The 18,590-nt window shown below is 40.2% G+C and overlaps 1 protein-coding gene across 2 annotated transcripts; it reads left to right on the top strand.

Annotated features, from left to right (window-relative positions):
- The first annotated feature begins 380 nt into the window (after nucleotides 1–380).
- LOC133640964 (zinc finger protein 135-like) lies at nucleotides 381–18,294 on the top strand. Of its 2 annotated transcripts, none has more exons than XM_062034696.1 (3): nucleotides 381–469; nucleotides 11,296–11,547; nucleotides 13,144–18,294. In XM_062034696.1, exons 1-3 carry the CDS (start codon nucleotides 460–462, stop codon nucleotides 14,028–14,030), a joined length of 1,149 nt encoding a protein of 382 aa, XP_061890680.1. In that variant the 5' UTR covers nucleotides 381–459; the 3' UTR covers nucleotides 14,031–18,294. The 2 variants fall into 2 exon arrangements, with proteins under 2 accessions (XP_061890680.1, XP_061890681.1); XM_062034697.1 differs by lacking the exon at nucleotides 381–469 and adding an exon at nucleotides 704–989 and having other exon boundaries at nucleotides 13,144–18,293.
- The last annotated feature ends 296 nt before the right edge of the window (nucleotides 18,295–18,590 follow it).

Genomic DNA, 18,590 nt, shown 5'->3' with positions numbered 1-18,590 from the left:
ATTGTTATGTTATGAGCAAAGGAAAATACGAACTACACTACCCAGCATGCAACATAGCCATTGTGATGTTATGAGCTAGGGCGGGGGTCGGCAACCCGCGGCTCTAGAGCCGCATGCGGCTCTTTAGCGCCGCCCTAGTGGCTCTCTGGAGCTTTTTCAAAAATGTGTGAAAAATGGAAAAAGATGACGGGAAAAAAAATATTTTGGGTTTTAATATGGTTTCTGTAGGAGGACAAACATGACACAAACCTCCCTAATTGTTATAAAGCACACTGTTTATATTAAACATGCTTCACTGATTCCAGTATTTGGCGAGCGCCGTTTTGTCCTACTCATTTTGGCGGTCCTTGAACTCACCGTATTTTGTTTACATAACTTTCTCCGACTTCCTAGGACGTGTTTTATGCCACTTCTTTTTCTGTCTCATATTGTCCACCAAACTTTTAATGTTGTGCGTGAATGCACAAAGGTGAGTTTTGTTGATGTTATTGACTTGTGTGGAGTGCTAATCAGGCATATTTGGTCACTGCATGACTGCAAGCTAATCGATGCTAACATGCTATTTAGGCTAGCTATATGTACATATTGCATCATTATGCCTAATTTGTAGCTATATTTGAGCTAATTTAGTTTCCTTTAAGTCCTCTTAATTAAATTTATATCTCATGACACATGTAATATGGCTTTTAATTTTTTGCGGCTCCAGACAGATTTGTTTTTTGTTTTTTTGGTCCAATATGGCTCTTTCAACATTTTGGGTTGCCGACATCTGAGCTAGGGGATATAAGAACTACACTACCCAGCATGCAACACGGCCATTGTGATGTTATGAGCTAGGGAATATAAGAACTACATTACCCAGCATGCAACATAGCCATCTTGTTTTTTTTCTTCGCCCGGCCACAGAAGAAAAAGTCACATTTATGAGTTGCCGGTGTAACAATTGGAAGAAGATATTTGACTCCTCTCTTGTACGCGCGGATAATAAGGTAATATACATTATATATATATCTCTTGATGATATTTATGGTATTTACCCGAGATGTTGCTCGAAGCTAACGTGCTAGCGTTAGCCCGCTAGCAGGCCTATGCGAGCGTTTCTTGAGGCGTGTACTTTATACATGAGAATAATTTTGACTTATTGAATACTTTAACTGTTTATTTGCTGTATAGTACAGTCACTCTTAACGTCATTAAATGCGTGTTGCTAGAAAAGAACGAACGTCTCGTAATTTAAGCTTGGAATAAGTCACAATGTATTATATACTGTACATACAGTGGTGGTCATAAGTGTACATACACTTGTAAAGAACATGACGTCATGGCTGTCTTGACTTTCCAATCATTTCTACAACTCTTATTTTTTTGTGATTGGAGCACATAGTTGTTGGTGACAAAAAACATTCATGAAGTTTGCTTCTTTTATGAATTTATTATGGCTCTACTGAAAATGTGAGGGTCTAAAAGTGAACATACAGCAATGTTAATATTTGCTTACATGTCCTTTGGCAAGTTGACATCACATGGATGAAGATAAGACCTTCTGTAGGAAAGTTCTGTGGTCAGAGGACACAAAAATGGAGCTGTTTGGCCACAATACCCAGTAATATGTTTGGAGGAGAAAAGGAGGCCTTTAATCCCAGGAACACCAAGCATGGTGGTGGTAGTATTATGCTCTAGGCCTGTTTTGCTGCCAATTGGAACTGCTGCTTTAAATGGGACAATAAAAAAGGAGGATTAGCTCCAAATTCCTCAGGACAAGCTAAAATCATCAGCCCAGAGGTTGGGTCTTGTTGGGTGTTCCAACAGGACAATGACGTCAAAAGTGGTAAAGGAATGGCTAAATCAGGCTAGAATGAAGGTTTTAGAATGGCCTTCCCAAAGTCCTGACTTAAAGGTGTGGACAATGCTGAAGAAACAAGTCCATGTCAGAAAAGCAACACATTTAGCTGAACTGCAGCAATTTTGTATTCAAAAATCCAAGCAGAAGCTTGTGGATGGCTACCAAAAGCGCCTTATTGTAGAGCAGGGGTCACCAACGGGGTGCCCGCGGGCACCAGGTAGCCCGTAAGGACCAGATGAGTAGCTCGCTGGCCTGTTCTAAAAATAGCTCAAATAGCAGCACTTACCAGTGAGCTGCCTCTATTTTTTAAATTGTATTTATTTACTAGCAAGCTGGTCTCGCTTTGCCCGACATTTTTAATTGTAAGAGAGACAAAACTCAAATAGAATTTGAAAATCCAAGAAAATATTTTAAAGACTTGGTCTTCACTTGTTTAAATAAATTCATTAATTGTTTTACTTTGCTTCTTATAACTTTCAGAAAGACAATTTTAGAGAAAAAGTACAACCTTAAAAATGATTTTAGGATTTTTAAACACATATACCTTTTTACCTTTTAAATTCCTTCCTCTTCTTTCCTGACAATTTAAAGGCCTACTGAAATGATTTTTTTTTATTTAAACGGGGATAGCAGATCTATTCTATGTGTCATACTTGATCATTTCGCGATATTGCCATATTTTTGCTGAAAGGATTTAGTATAGAACAACGACGATAAAGATTGCAACTTTTGGTATCTGATAAAAAAAAGGCTTGCCCCTACCGGAAGTAGCGTGACGTAGTCAGTTGAACATATACGCAAAGTTCCCTATTGTTTACAATGATGGCCGCATGAAGTGAGAGAGATTCGGACCGAGAAAGCGACAATTTCCCCATTAATTTGAGCGAGGATGAAAGATTTGTGGATGAGGAAAGTGAGAGTGAAGGACTAGAGGGGAGTGGAAGCGATTCAGATAGGGAAGATGCTGTGAGAGCCGGGGGTGACCTGATATTCAGCTGGGAATGACTACAACAGTAAATAAACACAAGACATATATATACTCTATTAGCCACAACACAACCAGGCTTATATTTAATATGCCACAAATTAATCCTGCATAATAACACCTGCGTGTTTGTTATGCTAGCTCCTAGCTCCTCTGCTAGCTCCTAGCTCCATAGAACGCACCAATACAATTCAAACACCTGATCAACACACACAATCACTCAGCCCAAAAGACCGTTCACCTAACCCAAGGTTCATAAAGCTTATATATTTTTAAAAAGTTACGTACGTGACGCGCACGTACGGTACGTGTTATGCTAGCTCCTAGCTCCTATGCTAGCTCCTAGCTCCATAGAACACGCCAATACAATTCAAACACCTGATCAACACACACAATCACTCAGCCCAAAAGACCGTTCACCTAACCCAAGGTTCATAAAGCTTATATATTTTTTAAAAAGTTACGTACATACGCAAAAAAAAGTTGCGCACATACGGTCAAGCGATCAAATGTTTAGAAGCCAAAGCTGCATACTCACGGTAGCACGTCTGCGTCTTTGTCATCCAAATCAAAGTAATCCTGGTAAGAGTCTGTGTTGTCCCAGTTCTCTACAGGCGTCTGTGTATCCAAGTCAAAAGTCCTCCTGGTTAGAGTCTCTGTTATCCGAGTTCTTCCATCTTGACTGCATCTTTCGGGAATGTAAACAAAGAAGCACCAGCTGTGTACTGTTGTGGCTGACTACGTTCGAAAAATACGTCCATTTCGCACCGACAACTTTCTTCTTTGCTTGCTCAGCTTCCTTCTCCATAATGCAATGAACATGATTGCAACAGATTCACGAACACAGATGTCCAGAATACTGTGGAATTATGAAATGAAAACAGAGCTTTTTCGTATTGGCTTCAATGTGGAAGGCATACCCGTGTTCCCCGGGTTACGTCACGCGCATACGTCATCCTCAGAGGCGTTTCGAACCGGAAGTTTAGCGGCAAATTTAAAATGTCACTTTATAAGTTAACCCGGCCGTATTGGCATGTGTTATAATGTTAAGATTTCATCATTGATATATAAACTATCAGACTGCGTGGTCGCTAGTAGTGGCTTTCAGTAGGCCTTTAAATCAATGTTCAAGTTAAATTTTTTTTTTTATTGTAAAGAATAATGAATACTTTTTAATTTAATTTTTCATTTTAGCTTCTGTTTTTTCGACGAAGAATATTTGTGAAATATTTCTTCAAACTTATTATGATTAAAATTCCAAAAAATTATTCTGGCAAATCTAGAAAATCTGTAGAATCAAATTTAAATCTTATTTCAAAGTCTTTTGAATTTCTTTTAAAAATGTTGTTCTGGAAAATCTAGAAAAAATAGTGATTTGTCTTTGTTAGAAATATAGCTTTTTTGTTATATATTCTAACAAAGTGCAGATTGGATTTTAAACCTGTCATCAAAATTCTAAAATTAATCTTAATCAGGAAAAATTACTAATGATGTTCCATAAATTCTTTTTTTAAGTTTTTCTCTTCTTTTTTTTGGTTGAATTTTGAATTTTAAAGAGTCGAAATTGAAGATAAACTATGTTTCAAAATTCAATTGTCATTTTTTTCGTGTTTTCTCCTCTTTTAAACCGTTCAATTAAGTGTAAATATCATTAATTATTCATAATAACATAGAGTTAAAGGTAAATTGAGCAAATTGGCTATTTCTGGCAATTTATTGAAGTGTGTATCAAACTGGTAGCCCTTCGCATTAATCACTACCCAAGAAGTAGCTCTTGCTTTCAAAAAGGTTGCTGACCCCTGTTGTAGAGTAATATGTAGAGTGCGCCTGGAAGAGCACATTTTACTTTATTTTTGGTATTATTCTTAACTTTTCTTGCCTTTTTTTATTCTCTTACCTTCCATAAACCACAAATTATGGTTCTTGGGCGCTTTTGTGTGTTTTCGTTACTTTTCTTTTCGGGCCGTTTTGTTTTTTTGGCTTTGATCAGCGGAGCAGCTGACCTTTTGTTTACACCCGCGAGGAGCTGTTTGCCCTCTCCTTACCAGCGCCATGGGGAAGGCGGCCGGACCTTCCCGTGGAAGTACGGCTTTGTAATTGCCTTATCTCTGCTTCGTTTGCATGCTGTCATCTTATCTTTGTTGAGGTCCTTGAAGTCCTTGGCTGTTAGCGGGCTAAAACAAAGACAACATCTGCGGCTGAGGCCCCCCCTCGGACAAGAAGTTTTGTCCTCGCACAGATACAAAAGTCTAACTTGAGCAATACCAATACCAAGTTGTAAGGTGTGTGGCTGCGGAATTACACCAAAAAGTGTAATATTGGCTGGAAACGTAGCCATGCTAATGTTAGCATACTAGCACGCTAACGTCAAGAAGCTAGCACATGACCGGGTAAGAACAAATACCAAAATGCAGTAGCCAAAAGGCTAGCATTAACACTTTAATGTTAGCATGCTAACAGTTTACAAGTGTCACGTTCCAAGTTGCATGACTCTGGGGTAAACGGTTGCAAAACTAGCGAAAAAATTTAGCACGCTAATTTTAGCACGCTAGCAAGCTAATGTTAGCATGCTATCAGTTAGTGTGTGTCACATACCAAGTTATATGACTGTAAGGTGCATGGCGGTCTAATTAGACAGAAAAAAAAACGTAGAATTAGCAAAAAATGTAGCATGCTAACATTAGCATGCATGCTAACGTAAACATGCATACAGTTAGCATGTTTCAAAATACCAAGTTGTATGACTCTAAGGTGTGTGGCTGCGGAATTACACAAAAAAAGTGTAATATAGGCTGGGAACGTAGCCATGCTAATGTTAGCATACTAGCACGCTAACGTTAAGAAGCTCGCACATGACTGGGTAAGAACAAATACCAAAAATGCAGTATTTGTTGGTGTAGACACAGAAAGTAGCACAAAGGCCAGCATTAGCACTCTAATGTTGGCACGCTTACGTTTGCATGCTAACAGTTGACAAGTGTCATGTACTAAGTTGCACGACTCTGGGGTAAACGGTTGCAAAACTAGCGCAAAAAGTTAGCACACGAGCAAGCTAACGTTAGCATGCTATCAGTTAGTGTGTGTGACATACCAAAGTTATATGACTGTAAGGTGCATGGTGGTCTAATTAGAGAGAAACGTAGAATTAGCTAAAAAGGTAGCATGGGGACGCGGCGCCGGCATAAAGATGAAGGAGCGCAGAAGGAAATTTAAGCCTACAATCCCCTCGGTCCTCACGGGGAACGTGCGGTCTTCGGCGAACAAAACGGACGAATTGTTTGGGCTCGCCCGAACTCAAAAGGAGTACGCCGTGTGCAGCATGGTGTGCTTTACGGAGACTTGGCTACACGCCGACTTCCAGCGCGTCTCTACCCGGCTTCACAACCTCACGGGCGGATAGAAGCAACTTTTTTTAATAAAAATATTTGACGTTTCCACGATATATTTGACTTTAGCCGTGTAAAACCGTGCATCTTTTTCTTATAACTTACAACTTTTTTCCCCCACAATATTGCATTTTTCCTAATACGTATATTTGTCTTTTAAAGGCCTACTGAAATGATTTTTTTTTTATTTAAACGGGAATAGCAGATCCATTCTATGTGTCATACTTGATCATTTCGCGATATTGCCATATTTTTGCTGAAAGGATTTAGTAGAGAAAATCGACGATAAAGTTGGCAACTTTTGCTCGCTGATAAAAAAAAAAAGCCTTGCCTGTAGCGGAAGTAGCGTGACGTCACAGGAGCTAGTATTCCTCACAATTCCCCGTTGTTTACAATGGAGCGAGAGAGATTCGGACCCAGAAAGTGACGATTACCCCATTAATTTGAGCCAGGATGAAAGATTCGTGGATGAGGAACGTTAGAGTGACGGACTAGAATGCAGTGAAATACATTTTTTTTTCCGCTCTGACCGTAACTTAGGTACAAGCTGGCTCATTGGATTCCACACTCTCTCCTTTTTCTATTGTGGATCACGGATTTGTATTCTAAAGCACCTGGGATACTATATCCTCTTGAAAATGAGAGTCCAGAACGCCAAATGGACATTCAGTGCCTTTTATCTCCACGACAATACATCGGCGAAATGCTTTAGCTACGAGCTAACGTGATAGCATCGTGCTTTAACTGCATATAGAAACAAAAGAAATAAACCCCTGACTGGAAGAATAGATAGAAAATCAACAATACTATTAAACCGTGGACATGTAAATACACGGTTAATGCTTTCCAGGCTGGCGAAGGTTAACAATGCTGTGCTAACGACGCCATTGAAGCTAACTTAGCAACGGGACCTCACAGAGCTATGCTAAAAACATTAGCTCTCCACCTACGCCAGCCAGCCCTCATCTGCTCATCAACACCCGTGCTCACCTGCGTTCCAGCGATCGGCGGAAGGACGAAGGACTTCACCCGATGCGTTTGGCGGCCCGGAGACGTAGGGAGTCGAGGTGAGGTCGGCGGCTAGCGCGGCTAGCGCTCCAACAAAGTCCTCCTGGTTGTGTTGCTGTAGTCCGCTGCTAATACACCGATCCCACCTACAACTGTCTTCTTTGCAGCCTTCATTGTTCATTAAACAAATTGCAAAAGATGTCCAGAATACTGTGGAATTATGAAATGAAAACAGAGCTTTTTGTATAGGATTCTACGGGGTACCATAACTTCCGTTACTCGGACTTCGTCACGCGCATACGTCATCATACCGCGATGTTTCAGCCGGATATTTCCCGGGAAGTTCTAAATGTCACTTTATAAGTTAACCCGGCCGTATTGGCATGTGTTGCAATGTTAAGATGTCATCATTGATATATAAACTATCAGACTGCGTGGTCGCTAGTAGTGGCTTTCAGTAGGCCTTTAATGTTGTAAAATTACACTTTTTTTTCTCAGAAAATTACAAACAATTCATGTACCACATCTTTTTCACGCAATATTGCAACTTTTCACCCCCCCAAAAATATAACTTTTTCCACAATATATATTTGACTTTAATTATGTAAAATGGCATATTTTTTTCTTGTAAAAAATATGCTGTCATAATTAGTGTGCAATGAGAAGTTTTACCTAAATAAAAAAAATTGTTTTTTCCCGTACATCTTTTTCTTTAAAAATATTGACCTATAACTTTTTTTTCTCACAATATTGCATTTTTCCTAATATATTTGTCCTTAACATTGTAAAATTACATAATTGCTGTCTTGTAAAATAAAATTTCTCAGAAGCTTATTACAAATTCTTATATGGCAACTTTATCCTCCCCAAAAATATAATGCCTTATAATGCCTTTTTCCAAAATATTTCAACATAATTGTGCAATAAGAACTTCTTCTCACAATATAATTTTTTTGCTAAATAATAAAAATATTGCCCCTAATATTGTAAAATTACATAATTTTTCTTTTATGAAATAACTTTTCTCAGAAGATTACTAAAAATTCTTACGACAGTTTTTTCTCACAATATATTTGACTTTAATCATGTAAAATAGCATATTTTTTTCTTGTAAATGTTATCTTTTTTCTCAAAATATTCTGACAATTATTGTACAATGAGAACTTTTTTCCTCACAATATTACACTAACTTTTTTTTTAAATAAAAAATGACAGTTTTCCTAATAAATTAGATTTTAATATTGTAAAATTACATAAGAAAAAATTACATAAGAAAAAAGGCGGCGGGATTGCCATCTTGGTGAAGGAAAGGTGGTGTAATCCTGCTCATATTACTGTAAAGGAGTGGTGGTGTAATCCTGCTCATATTACTGTAAAGGAGAGGTGGTGTAATCCTGCTCATATTACTGTAAAGGAGAGGTGGTGTAATCCTGCTCATATTACTGTAAAGGAGAGGTGGTGTAATCCTGATCATATTACTGTAAAGGAGTGGTGGTGTAATCCTGCTCATATTACTGTAAAGGAGAGGTGGTGTAATCCTGATCATATTACTGTAAAGGAGAGGTGGTGTAATCCTGATCATATTACTGTAAAGGAGAGGTGGTGTAATCCTGCTCATATTACTGTAAAGGAGAGGTGGTGTAATCCTGCTCGTATTGCTGTAAAGGAGAGGTGGTGTAATCCTGCTCGTATTGCTGTAAAGGAGAGGTGGTGTAATCCTGCTCGTATTGCTGCAAAGGAGAGGTGGTGTAATCCTGCTCGTATTGCTGTAAAGGAGAGGTGGTGTAATCCTGCTCGTATTACTGGAAAGGAGAGGTGGTGTAATCCTGCTCGTATTACTGTAAAGGAGAGGTGGTGTAATCCTGCTCGTATTACTGTAAAGGAGAGGTGGTGTAATCCTGCACGTATTGCTGTAAAGGAGAGGTGGTGTAATCCTGCTCGTATTCCTGTAAAGGAGAGGTGGTGTAATCCTGCTCGTATTGCTGTAAAGGAGAGGTGGTGTAATCCTGCCCGTATTACTGTAAAGGAGAGGTGGTGTAATCCTGCTCGTATTACTGTAAAGGAGAGGTGGTGTAATCCTGCACGTATTGCTGTAAAGGAGAGGTGGTGTAATCCTGCCCGTATTACTGTAAAGGAGAGGTGGTGTAATCCTGCTCGTACTACTGTAAAGGAGAGGTGGTGTAATCCTGCTCGTATTACTGTAAAGGAGAGGTGGTGTAATCCTGCTCGTATTACTGTAAAGGAGAGGTGGTGTAATCTTGCTCGTATTACTGTAAAGGAGAGGTGGTGTAATCCTGCTCATATTACTGTAAAGGAGAGGTGGTGTAATCCTGCTCATATTACTGTAAAGGAGAGGTGGTGGGAAGTACTCTGTAAGCCTCACAGGACAGATATTGACAACATTACAGACTGCATCACTGACTACATCAATTTCTGTGAGGACTCCATCATCCCTACAAAACCTGTCCACTGTTACCCAAATAAGTCCTGGATCACAATCAGTGGCAGCTCACAGTTCAGCTTCAAGAAGGGAAAGATGCCTATAGAAGGAAGCTTGAAGCTAAACTCCAACAGGACAACACTCGCGAGGTTTGGAAGGGTATGAAGGCCATCACAGGCTTCAACAATAAAGCCAAACTGCTGGATGGGGGTGTAGATGGAGCCAATGGATGGGGGTGTAGATAGAGCCAATGGATGGGGGTGTAGATGGAGCCAATGGATGGGGGTGTAGATAGAGCCAATGGATGGGGGTGTAGATAGAGCCAATGGATGGGGGTGTAGATAGAGCCAATGGATGGGGGTGTAGATGGAGCCAACCAGCTGAATTTGTTTTTCAATAGATTTAGCAACACACCCCTTACTGGCCCTCCCCCCACTACTCCTGTTCTCACACCTCCCCTGATCTTCAACACACTAACTCCTTCTCTTTTACCAGCCACAGCCGTTTCTTTCCCCCCTCCCCCACTTCCACCCCCACTGAGAAAGCCAGCCCGGTGTGTTTGACACCTGGACATGTAAGACGGCCTAGAGACACGCCTAGACACACTGTACCCTTGTACACACTCTGACCAGAAAATCCATCCCTCGCCCTGATGAGCAGCCGCTCAACCTGGACATAGCGGATGTCCGGAAAACCCTGAGGAGAGTGAACCCCCGGAAAGCACCGGGACCTGATGACTTAAGGGATGATTGTGGCCGTCTTAAAACATGATGGTACCACAGCCTGGGTCAGCGAGGTGTTGAAGATGTCTGTGAGAACCCCCAGCCAGCTGGTCTGCACATCCCTTAAGCACCTTTCCCGGAATGTCATCAGGTCGCGGCGCTTTCCGGGGGTTCACTCTCCTCAGGGTTTTCCGGACATCCGCTATGTCCAGGTTGAGCGGCTGCTCATCAGGGCGAGGGATGGATTTTCTCGCCGGAGTGGTGTTGAGCTTATGTAACGAAATTTTGTTCTTATCTGTACTGTGAAGTTAAAATTCGAATGACAATAAAAAGGAAGTCTAAGTCTACAGTATCTCCAGCACGCTCTGCCCAAAGATTGCACTCCTCCTTCTTTATTTGACTTTCTCCCCCCCCCCCACCTGACCACAGCTGCTTCCAGAGGGATGTGGGTCGTAAACAGCGTTGCCTTTGGTTACCAAACAGTTCAAAAGGAGAGGTCATAAAATAGTTCAAAAAGAGTTCCATAAAATAGTTCAAGAAGAGTTCGTAAAATACTTCAAAAAGAGGTCGTCTGGAAATTGGGCAGTTCCTTGGTTCTCTCCGCTTTGAAGTCCTTGGGCCAGAATAACATTCTTCTGTTGATTAGCATACATGAGAGAACACAGGAACACCATCTTGCTTCTCCCCCCCTACACACAGTGGAGTTTTACCAGCCTTACTCTTGGTAGGTTTCAAAGACAGCCTTTTGTCTTCTTGTCAGGAACATAAAGTAATACAACGCTTTTGTGATCATTTAGAAACTATTCTTCTAACAACCACGACTTCTGTCAGTCCACTTAAAAATATTGTATTTTATGGACTAAAAATGACTTGACTCATCCGAGCTAAAGTTTGTTTGTGTTGTGTCGCAGACGTCCAACAGATGAACGCTCCTCAAGAAGAAGGTCCCCCTCAGCAGCAGGAGGATCCACAGCCCCCCCGCATTAAAGAGGAAGATGAGGAAGTGTGGATCACTCAGGAGGAGGATCCACAGCCCCCCCGCATTAAAGAGGAAGATGAGGAAGTGTGGATCACTCAGGAGGAGGCTCATCTCCCCAAGTGTCCACTGACTGTGAAGACGGAAGACAAACTACCCGAGTCCTCACACCTTCATCACAGTCCAAGTAAGCACCACATCCACATGTCACACCTTCATCACAGTCCAAGTAAGCACCACATGCACATGTCACACCTTCATCACAGTCCAAGTAAGCACCACATGCACATGTCACACCTTCATCACAGTCCAAGTAAGCACCACATCCACATGTCACACCTTCATCACAGTCCAAGTAAGCACCACATCCACATGTCACACCTTCATCACAGTCCAAGTAAGCACCACATCCACATGTCACACCTTCATCACAGTCCAAGTAAGCACCACATCCACATGTCACACCTTCATCACAGTCCAAGTAAGCACTACATCCACATGTCATCCTATACAATGTTTCATAACCATAGGGCCAGGGCCCATTGTGGGGCCGCAAGCGTCCCCTAGAGAGCCCCCCAAAAAATATGTGGGTCAGTTGTAATACACTTTTCCACCATTTGTGGCAATAACGAGACTATCAAACAAACAGAAGAAGTCCCGAGTAAGAGCGCAAAAATGATGACTAACATGGTGATTGCATTTTTACATTTGCAACAACTCTTTGTTTTATTTTGTTGACCACTGACCGAATAAATTATAGACTAATATCAAAAAATAACAAAAAGTAATAATACTTGCATTTTATTGACAGTTATTTCAAAAACATACAGTATGTATTTTTATTTGCTTTGAACTTAGTCAGAATGTATTTTAGCCCTGCGTAATTGTATTTACATTTACTGGATTTTAATTCATGTACGTCACCCACTCGCTGGTTTGCAGTCGAGCTGCAGATATCGAATATTTTAGTAATCGAGTATTTATCGAATAACTCCTAATAAATCCTACTTTTGCTTAATTAAGGTTTAATTATACATGTTAAGATGTGCCGCTCAATTATTGCGTTTGGCCTAATTGTCTTTTATCTCCTAAAACGCCAGTTTTCATTATTGAAGGCTGCCACTTTTCCACTTTGCAACAGTCCATCTTAGATGAGCTCGGGTCTGGGTGTTGTTGATAAATGACTGTGGCTTTGCATAGTAGAGTTTTAACTTGCTCTTACGGATGTAGCGACCAACTGTAGTTACTGACAGTGGTTTTCCGAAGTGTCCCTGAGCCCATGTGGTGATATCCTTTACGCACTGATGTGGCTTTTTGATGCAGTAGCGCCTGAGGGATCCAAGGTGTGTAATATCATGGCTTACGTGCAGTGATTTCTCCACATTCTCTCAACCTTTTGATGATATTACGGAGCGTAGATGGTGAAATCCCTCAATTCCTTGTTGAGAAATGTTGTTCTTCAACAATTTGCTCAGGCCTTTGTTGACAAAGTGGTGACCCTCGCCCCCGTCCTTGTTTGTGAACGACTGGAAGCTGCCTTTTATAGCCAATCATGGCACCCACCTGTTCCCAACGAGCCCGTTCACCTGTGGGATGTTCCAAATAAGTCTTTGATTCGCATTCCTCAACTTTCTCACTCTTTTTTGCCACTTGTGCCAGCTTTTTGGAAACATGTTGCAGCCATCAAATTCCAAATGAGCTAATATTTGCCAAAAAATAAGAAAGTTTCTCAGTGTGAACATGAAATATCTTGTCTTTGTTCTAAAACGTGCGTGTCCCGCAGACGTCCGCGAGGAACATCTTCTCCCTGAGCGACAGGGGTGGAGCGTCAGGACGGTGAAGGAGGAGCCACAGACCTCCCTCTTTAAAGAGGAAGAGGAGGAGCACAGCATCAGTCAGGTGGGAGAGCGTCTTGAATGGTTGGAGGAGTTACCAGTGACTGTGAAGAGTGAAGATGAGGAGGTGAAAGTTGAACGAGAGGCGGGTGGAGGACCACCAGCCGACAAGATGTTAGCTCCACTATCAGATAGTGACGAGACGACGTCTCACTCTTCTGACACAGACGATGAAGACGCTGAAGATAAAACACACCTGACATGTTCTCACTGCGACAAAACCTTTAAATACCCCAGTAAACTGATAAGAGACATGAGAACGCACACCGGAGAGAAACCTTTTTCCTGCTCAGCCTACGGCGACTACGTCTCGCAAAGGCAGCATTTGAGAGCGGACGCCGGCGGGAAACCGTACTCCTGTTCGATCTGCCACAAAAGCTGCGCCGACCAATCGTCGCTCGGCGTGCACATGCGAACACACACCGGGGAAAAACCCTTTTTATGTACAGTCTGCGGTAAAGGTTTCGCGCAAAGCGGCAATTTGAAAAACCACGTGAGAATACACGCCGGAGAAAAGCCGTTTTCGTGTTTGGTCTGCGGCAAAAGTTTTGCGCAGAGCGGTAATTTGCAAAGTCACATGAGAACGCACACGGGCCAAAAACCCTTCGCCTGTCCCAGGTGCGACAAAAGCGTCCGCGACCGGTCGTCGCTCGCCAAACACATGAGAACGCACACCGGCGAGAGACCCTTTTTCTGTTCCTTTTGCAATAAGAGCTTCACGCAGAGTCACCATTTGAAAAAACACCTGAGAACGCACGCAGGTGAGAAAGTGTAGAGTTTTGGGGAAAGATTGTCTTCTGAGTGGAAGTGGAAGGAACACAAGTGTTTACTTTTGAAGGTGTTTTTAAAACATCAACTAAGCATAGAATACAACATGGATGCAGAAACCATCTTAAAGGCCTACTGAAATGATTTTTTTTATTTAAACGGGAATAGCAGATCCATTCTATGTGTCATACTTGATCATTTCGCGATATTGCCATATTTTTGCTGAAAGGATTTAGTAGAGAAAATCCACGATAAAGTTGGCAACTTTTGCTCGCTGATAAAAAAAAAGCCTTGCCTTTAGCGGAAGTAGCGTGACGTCACAGGAGCTAGTATTCCTCACAATTCCCCGTTGTTTACAATGGAGCGAGAGAGATTCGGACCGAGAAAGTGACGATTACCCCATTAATTTGAGCCAGGATGAAAGATTCGTGGATGAGGAACGTTAGAGTGAAGGACTTGAGAGGCAGTGCAGGACGTATCTTTTTTCGCTCTGACCGTAACTTAGGTACAAGCTGGCTCATTGGATTCCACACTCTCTCCTTTTTTTATTGTGGATCACGGATTTGTATTTTAAACCACCTGGGATACTATATCCTCTTGAAAATGAGAGTCCAGAACGCCAAATGGACATTTAAAGTGACTGAACATGTAAATACACGATTAATAATATTCAGCTTTGCGAAGCTAAAAAAAAATAGAAGCTAACCTAGCAACGTAGCCAACGTGATAGCATCAGTCTCAAATGCAGATAGAAACTAAATTTAAAAAAAACCTGACTGGATGGATAGTCAGAAGATCAACAATACTATTAAACCATGAACATGTAAATACACGATTAATAATATTCCGCTTTTCGACGCTAAAAAAAATAGAAGCTAACCTAGCTACGTAGCCAACGTGATAGCATCAGTCTCAAATGCAGATAGAAACTAAATGAAAACAAACCCTGACTGGATGGATAGACAGAAGATCAAAAATACTATTAAACCATGAACATGTAAATACACGATTAATAATATTCAGCTTTTCGAAGCTAAAAAAATAGAAGCTAACCTAGCAACGTAGCCAACGTGATAGCATCAGTCTCAAATGCAGATAGAAACTAAATAAAAACAAACCCTGACTGGATGGATAGACAGAAGATCAAAAATACTATTAAACCATGAACATGTAAATACACGATTATTAATATTCCGCTTTTCGACGCTAAAAAAATAGAAGCTAACCTAGCTACGTAGCCAACGTGATAGCATCAGTCTCAAATGCAGATAGAAACTAAATTTAAAAAAAACCCTGACTGGATGGATAGACAGAAGATCAAAAATACTATTAAACCATGAACATGTAAATACACGATTAATATTATTCAGCTTTTTGAAGCTAAAAAATAGAATCTAACCTAGCCACGTAGCCAACGTGATAGCATAGCAGTCTCAAATGCAGATAGTAACTAAATTTAAAAAAAACCTGACTGGATGGATAGACAGAAGATCAATAATACTATTAAACCATGAACATGTAAATACACGATTAATAATATTCCGCTTGGCGAAGCTAAAAAAACAGAAGCTAACCTAGCTGCGTAGCCAACGCGATAGCATAGCAGTCTCAAATGCAGATAGTAACTCAATAAAAAAAAAACCCTGACTGGATGGATAGACAGAAGATCAAAAATACTATTAAACCATGAACATGTAAATACACGATTAATAATATTCAGCTTTTCGAAGCTAAAAAAATATAAGCTAACCTAGCTACGTAGCCAACGTGATAGCATCAGTCTCAAATGCAGATAGAAACTAAATGAAAACAAACCCTGACTGGATGGATAGACAGAAGATCAAAAATACTACTAAACCATGAACATGTAAATACACGATTAATAATATTCAGCTTTTCGAAGCTAAAAAAATAGAAGCTAACCTAGCAACGTAGCCAACGTGATAGCATCAGTCTCAAATGCAGATAGAAACTAAATAAAAACAAACCCTGACTGGATGGATAGACAGAAGATCAAAAATACTATTAAACCATGAACATGTAAATACACGATTATTAATATTCCGCTTTTCGACGCTAAAAAAATAGAAGCTAACCTAGCTACGTAGCCAACGTGATAGCATCAGTCTCAAATGCAGATAGAAACTAAATTTAAAAAAAACCCTGACTGGATGGATAGACAGAAGATCAAAAATACTATTAAACCATGAACATGTAAATACACGATTAATATTATTCAGCTTTTTGAAGCTAAAAAATAGAATCTAACCTAGCCACGTAGCCAACGTGATAGCATAGCAGTCTCAAATGCAGATAGTAACTAAATTTAAAAAAACCCTGACTGGATGGATAGACAGAAGATCAATAATACTATTAAACCATGAACATGTAAATACACGATTAATAATATTCCGCTTGGCGAAGCTAAAAAAACAGAAGCTAACCTAGCTGCGTAGCCAACGCGATAGCATAGCAGTCTCAAATGCAGATAGTAACTAAATAAATAAAAAACCCTGACTGGATGGATAGACAGAAGATCAAAAATACTATTAAACCATGAACATGTAAATACACGATTAATAATATTCAGCTTTTCGAAGCTAAAAAAATATAAGCTAACCTAGCTACGTAGCCAACGTGATAGCATCAGTCTCAAATGCAGATAGAAACTAAATTAAAACAAACCCTGACTGGATGGATAGACAGAAGATCAATAATACTATTAAACCATGAACATGTAAATACACGATTAATAATATTCAGCTTTTCGAAGCTAAAAAAATATAAGCTAACCTAGCTACGTAGCCAACGTGATAGCATAGCAGTCTCAAATGCAGATAGTAACTAAATAAATAAAAAACCCTGACTGGATGGATAGACAGAAGATCAAAAATACTATTAAACCATGAACATGTAAATACACGATTAATAATATTCAGCTTTTCGAAGCTAAAAAAACAGAAGCCAACTTAGATGCGGTGGCGGGCGTACTCACCGTAGTGCGTCTGCTATCCTGCTCAAAACACAACACATCCTCCTGGTGTGGGTGTTGCTGCAGCCAGCCGCTAATACACCGACCCCACCTACAACTTTCTTCTTTGCAGTCTCCATTGTTAATTAAACAAATTGCAAAAGATTCACCAACACAGATGTCCAGAATACTGTGGAATTTTGTCGAAGAAAACAGAAGTATTTGAATTTGGGTCCAAACACTTCCCTTGCCCTCGTGACGTCACGCGCATACCTCATCATACCGCCACGTTTTCAAGCGGAAGTGTGGCGGGAAGTTTAAAAAGTCACTTTCTAAGTTAATGTGTTGCAATGTTAAGATGTCATCATTGATATATAAACTATCAGACTGCGTAGTAGTGGCTTTCAGTATCAGTAGGCCTTTAATGTACAACTTGTCATTCATGATAGTGCAGGTTTTTAAAGGAGTCTTACATCATTTCATTTCTAGCTGTAAATGATTCCTTTATATGATGTACATATTTGTTTGACATGTGTTCATACCTTTGCATCTTCTGGAAGCTTATTATTATTTACTTGATGCATCATTTGAGTGTTTTATACAAGATCATTCACTTTTCAAATGTGTGACTTTATCAATCATTTGTTGGCTCCCAATAATCCATTCTATTAATGATCTTTATTACTCTCTTTTGTAATGTGACTATTGTTTTATACGTATGTCCCCACACTTTTATGCAATAAATGTAGTTCATATTTGTTGAGTATGTCATTTCTTCTATTTAGTATTGCAGTCATTTGTCATATTTTCTTCTGTATTTAACTCATATATCATCTATAGCACAGGTGTCTAAGTCAAGGCCCGGGGGGCAAATCTCAAATCCCTTCACTGGCTTCCTGTTCCACTCAGGATTGAATTCAAAGTCTCCCTACTAACCCACCAGTGCCTCCATGGAAATGCCCCCCCTTTACCTCAAAGAACTACTCACCCCCAAATCCTCCACACGACACCACCGCTCCAGACAGGCTAACCTCCTCCAACCTCCGAGGACAAAGCTACGAACAATGCTCCGCCGCTCCCAGTCTGTGGAACGCTCTCCCTGACCACCTGAGGGCACCACAGACTGTGGATGCTTTTAAAAAAGGCTCAAAAACCCTTCTTTTTAAAAAAAAGCCTTTTTTTAATTAGATATATGCATACTAGTTTTAGCTATTTGGCTGTTCTAGTTTTTATTTGTATTTATTTTTTATTATCTTTTTATTTTTTATTTTTTTAATACACTGTAGCACTTTGAGGTTGTTTACTCAATGTAAAGTGCTTCTTTTTTTTTTTTTACAAATAAAATCTATTATTATTATTATTATTATCTGGCCCGCCACATTATTTTATGTGGCCCGCGAAAGCCTGGAAATAATATGCGTTAATTAAATGCGTTAATATTTCCTCACTAAATATATTGATTTCCCTTTTAGACATGAAAAATCATGTACTACATGCAATTGCATATCTTTTCAACAACGAACAATGGGAGACCGGGCTTTCTGCTCCGCCGCTCCCAGTCTGTGGAACGCTCTCCCTGACCACCTGAGGGCACCA

The sequence above is a fragment of the Entelurus aequoreus genome, linkage group LG23 (assembly GCF_033978785.1).
Source record: "Entelurus aequoreus isolate RoL-2023_Sb linkage group LG23, RoL_Eaeq_v1.1, whole genome shotgun sequence".
NCBI lineage: Eukaryota > Metazoa > Chordata > Actinopteri > Syngnathiformes > Syngnathidae > Entelurus > Entelurus aequoreus.
The sequence above is the reverse complement of the archived record's forward strand: the minus strand, read 5'-3'. Positions and strand labels throughout refer to the sequence as shown.

Excerpts from the sequence above, each read along its gene's own strand:
- LOC133640964 (XM_062034696.1), top strand. Across the intron at positions 11,548-13,143 it reads ACACCTTCATCACAGTCCAA|ACGTCCGCGAGGAACATCTT; the intron begins GTAAGCACCACA and ends CGTGTCCCGCAG.